The sequence below is a fragment of the Gossypium hirsutum genome, chromosome D03, assembly GCF_007990345.1.
Source record: "Gossypium hirsutum isolate 1008001.06 chromosome D03, Gossypium_hirsutum_v2.1, whole genome shotgun sequence".
Classification (NCBI taxonomy): Eukaryota; Viridiplantae; Streptophyta; class Magnoliopsida; order Malvales; family Malvaceae; genus Gossypium; species Gossypium hirsutum.
Genome location: NC_053439.1, coordinates 2,425,970 through 2,431,030, shown reverse-complemented (window position 1 = coordinate 2,431,030; position 5,061 = coordinate 2,425,970). Strand labels below are relative to the sequence as shown.

The following is a 5,061-nucleotide window of genomic DNA, read 5'->3' as shown; positions in this document are numbered from 1 at the left end:
AATTGACATGATATTCCTGATCTGAAAAAACACTTAAAACGTTTTGAAATTTAGAATCAAATTAAAATCTAGGACATAATTCGAAAACATCTTGCCTATTGTAAGCTTGGGATGAATTAAGAATCTCTTGTCATTCCTCACATCTTGGGATGAATTAAAAATCGACCTCCGAGCTAAGAATATCTACAAGGCCAAGATCTCACAAGCTCAAGACATTGCATGCCCACAATTTCACAAGCATATATAATAGGGATTGCTCTCCTTGCATGGACAAAAATATCCGTCACTCGTACATCACATTTATCAATTATCCAAATACTTATAAGGATATGACATAATTAGATAAATGGACTCTAAAGAATACAAAACTAATATAAGGAGGAGATATAGAGAATAACCAAAAGCACTACCAAAACCTAGAATATGAGTTGGGGGGAGTGTAGAAACTGCAAGCGAGCAAGAGAAGTGAGTCGGGGAATACAAGGTACAAGTTGTAAGTTGAAAACAAACAGGGCATTGGTCGATGTAAGAAACGAAAGAGGCAAAAAAAGTTGGCCCTTTACCGTACTCTTTGGATTGGACTTTTCTAGAAATGTTTCCTTTTCCTTGCATTATTCTCCTTTCCTTTTGTGATACTAAAAACCATCCCCTTCCATCACTTTGGTGTGTTTTTTTTTCTCTCTACCATTTCCACAACCTCTTTAATCCCAATTTAGCTTCTTCTTTTAGCCCTTTTGCCCCCCACTTTTATGTTTTAACCCCTCCCTATCTAATTATTCTACAATTTTCCCCTATTGGGTAAAGAAAAACTTGTTCCATGTCAATAGCGGAAGAAAACAGTGGTTCAGATTCTTTATTTGTAATTCAAAAATTAGGGTTTGATTTCTATTGTTGTTGTTAACAAGTGGGAATCAAGCAATTTGTCCACTTGAACTAACCTTTTTCTTATGTAAAATATTGGTCTAATTTTGCGGCCATACTTTTAAAAGTTTTGAAATTCTATAGTTTTTCTCAATTTCGATATTGAGAAAATTGGTCTCTTTAGAAAATCGGAATAATTTAATCTTTGTCAATTTCGAAAGTGAGCAACGAAGCATAATTAATCACAATGTTAATTTTTTTCCCTTAATTTTACATAAATTTGACTGGTATAATAATAGATTTAGCTCTCATAATTTACACATTCTATCAATTTAGTCAAGATTAACAAATTTAGTCCACAATATTTTTGTAAATGTGTAATTGTTGGGGCAAAATTGTTGTTTTTTTAGAATCAATACCAAATTAAAAAAATATGTAAACATCAAGGGCTAACTTTGTTATTATATCAATCAAAATTATGCACAATTGACTAATGACATTAGCGTCATAATTAATTGTCCTTAATTGCTCACTTTCAAAATGGTTAGGGATTAAATTGCTCCAAGTTTTTTGAGAAGGACAATTTTGTTCAATTTCAAAATTGAGAGGGATTCAACCTTTTACCTTTGATATTTGATTGTTTTCCTTTTAATTCAAGGAATTAAATTTGGTAAAAAAATCAAAGTGTAATTGATAAATTAAATTTCAACATGTGATATTAAAAGTATTGGGTGCAATGGTAGAGCGCATTACACCCTCAATGAAAGACATAAACCGTAAAACAATATTATTAATTAAAGTTTCATTTTTAAATTAGAAAGATTAAATTCGAGAATAAAAACAATAAAAGATTAAAACTTTAAAAGTTTATAAAGTATAGGGATTTGAAAGTATAGTTAGACCTAAAATATTATAATATTATATCTAGTATAAATACAGAGAGAAGAAAAACTAAAAAAAAATGATTAACGAAAGTATATTATTGTGGATGCTGTAATGGTTTTTTTATGTTCTTACAAAGATTTTCAAGCTTCGTTCTTTAATCTTCTTCTACCCTATACTTACTTTTTTAGCTTAGCTGATTAACTCTCTCATAGGCTTTTCTTTTTTTTCTTTCAGCTTTTCCTTGGAAAATCACTGGCTTTGATGTTCATTTTTTTATATTTAATTTCAGCTTTTATGATAGTTTTTTTTCTTCGTTTAAAGTAGATTATGATCATTTTTTTTTTGAGAATTTTCTGCTTTGAAAATATATAGTATCTTCGTGATTTTTAGTAGCTGAAAAAGTTTGTGAAGTGAAAAAAAAAATGTGGGATCTTAACGATTCTCCTGATCGTTCAAGAGGCGAGGAATCGGAAGGGTGTTCATCGCCGGTGGACGGCGAAGAAGGGAAGGGTAAACGGGTTGGATCCGTTTCGAATTCGAGTTCTTCCGCCGTGGTGATCGAGGATGGATCAGAGGAAGAAGATGCAGCAGCTTTAAAGAAACGAAACAGTAACATGATTTTTGGGTTCTCGGTGCCTGTCGAGAGCGGTGGACCAGCTCCGGTGACTCGTCAGTTTTTTCCACTTGACCAAGACCCAGAAATGAGGGCAGTTCCCACCGGAACTGCACAAGGGTTCCCTATGGCTCACTGGGTCGGAGTCAAATTCCGGCAATCGGAACCACTCGCCGTTGCTAAATCCGTTGAAGCTACAAATCCCATGAAAAAAAGCAGAAGAGGACCAAGGTCAAGAAGCTCTCAATATAGAGGTGTTACTTTCTATAGAAGAACCGGCAGATGGGAATCTCATATTTGGTCAGATTTTTTTTTTCTCGAGAAACCTGTTTTACTATTTTCTCCCTAACCAATCAGAATTTAACCTTGGGTTTATATTTCTCATTACAGGGATTGTGGAAAACAAGTTTATTTAGGTGGATTTGACACAGCACATGCAGCAGCAAGGTAACCTTTCATGTCTTTACAATCGTATCACTCTTTATATAATGGTAAATGTTTTACAAAGAACATTTCTTTTATATCTGTCAGAGCATACGATAGGGCAGCAATCAAATTCCGGGGAGTTGAAGCTGATATAAATTTCAGCATTGAAGATTATGAAGAAGATTTGAAACAAGTGAGAAACTAAGAATAAAGAACCCTTCTTCTTCTTTTTTTCATCGTGTTGCTATGAAAAGTCACTAAATTTTGTTTATGAAAAACAGATGAGTAACTTAACGAAGGAAGAATTTGTGCATGTACTTCGTCGACAAAGCACTGGTTTCCCTAGAGGAAGTTCTAAATATAGAGGAGTAACCTTGCATAAATGTGGAAGATGGGAAGCTAGAATGGGTCAATTTTTAGGCAAAAAGTAACCCTTTTTTTTTTTGCCCTTTAACCCTTTTCTTCATTGTTCATTTATTCAATGGGTTTCATTTTGGGTGTTTTTTTTTGTGAATACAGATATGTTTATTTAGGCTTGTTTGATACCGAGATTGAAGCTGCAAGGTGCAAAGTTTATATAATCTTTGGTTTGTTCTATATGATGAAAATTAGGCTCTTTTTTCTTTCTTTCTTTTTTCTGATAGGGTGTTTTGATTTTGTAGGGCTTATGACAAAGCTGCAATTAAGTGCAATGGGAAAGATGCTGTAACTAATTTTGATCCTAGTATATATGATAATGAGCTTCACAACGGTGGTAAGTAAGATTTACACTCATTAATCATTTTTGTACATCTGTTAAAAACTTGTCTTCGTACATCAGATCAGAGGTATGTGTAACTATTTGGTTATTTTGTCAATCATTAATAATATAAATTGATGAAATTTTTAACGGAAATGATCGGTTTGCTTTTTTATCCAACGTACAAAGATTAATTTATTCAATTTTAGATAAAGAGGACAAAATGCAATCTAACTCTTGTATAGAATTTCCTTTTGAAAGTTCTAATTTTTATTTTTTGGTTTTAGAAACATCATCATGTAATGGTAGGGATCACAACCTTGATTTGAGCTTAGGGAATTCAACTTCAAAGCAAAATAATTTAGAATTTGGTGGTGTTGATAAGCAAAATGCAATGGTGGATCAACATAGTTGGGGCTATAGGTCTAAGGTTTGTTTTAATTTCATACTACGTATAAAAATCATAAATGTTAAGGTATAATAATAGTGATTCATTTTTCTTTTTGGTGATTCTACCAGCAAAATCTGCAGCAGGGACCTTGGGGAAATGATGATACAATGCAGCTTTTGAACCAAACACAGATTCAATATTCTCAAGCTTCAATTAAGTCCATTGGACAACGGAACAGACCTACTGATAACCATACGTTCAACATTCATCCTCCACATTTTAATCCGTATCGGGTTCGTATTCGATAATTAGTACTTAATTGCATGATTAGGAAAAAAAAAAAAGCTTCAACTAATGTAAAATCATTGTGATGTATGTATATATATAGATTCATTATCCAAGCAACAACAACAATGGAGTTCAAATAGGGAGTGATCTTTCATTGTCAACTAATGATCATCATCATCAACAATGGCAATCAACGGGATCTCACCAACTGTGTTTACAAATGGTGCAGCATCATCAGGATTCCCATGGCAGACTAGACCTTCCAAAGCTAAGAAAAATGGGTTCCACTCACTCATGAGAAAAGCACTATACACACCATATTTTATCATCCACCATTGTTGGTTAATCTCTATGTATAGATCAATGCATTGAGTTGCACTCCATTTTTTTTTACTCAATTTTCTTAGTTAACCCATAGGGAAAATTACAAAAATTATTCCCCCCAAAAAAGAGGAGAGAAAAAAGAAGCATTATTGGTCAAAATCACTAACAAAGCAACTAAAACAAATGATCTTTTCCATTGTCTTCAATAAATTTGCTTTGCCTTCTTATGTATTGCATTAGTGTAATTTTCATTTATATAAAATATCGATCATGGAAATCTTTATGTTAAGAGTTAGATTTTATTTTGATTTCTCTATTTAAAAAAATGTGTAAATTAGTTCTTATTTATTAGATTAAAGAGTAAAAATTTTATCTATTTATGTTATCAATTAAAAATTAATTTATATATATGAAATTTAGTCTTCACTCATATACAAATTGGGAAATGGATTATATCTTGGAAATATGAGCGGATAGTGATGAATAGTCACCATCAATGGTGTCCTTTGAATCAGTTCTCTATAACCAAAAGCA

At 32.4% G+C, this 5,061-nt stretch overlaps 1 protein-coding gene across 1 annotated transcript; it reads left to right on the top strand.

Moving 5' to 3' along the window:
• The first annotated feature begins 1,759 nt into the window (after positions 1–1,759).
• LOC107909317 (floral homeotic protein APETALA 2) lies at positions 1,760–4,816 on the top strand. The gene is made up of 9 exons (XM_016836797.2): positions 1,760–2,659; positions 2,750–2,806; positions 2,891–2,978; positions 3,067–3,212; positions 3,305–3,349; positions 3,448–3,539; positions 3,812–3,954; positions 4,044–4,208; positions 4,304–4,816. The coding sequence occupies exons 1-9, from the start codon at positions 2,169–2,171 to the stop codon at positions 4,499–4,501; spliced, it is 1,425 nt and encodes a 474-aa protein (XP_016692286.1). The 5' UTR covers positions 1,760–2,168; the 3' UTR covers positions 4,502–4,816.
• The last annotated feature ends 245 nt before the right edge of the window (positions 4,817–5,061 follow it).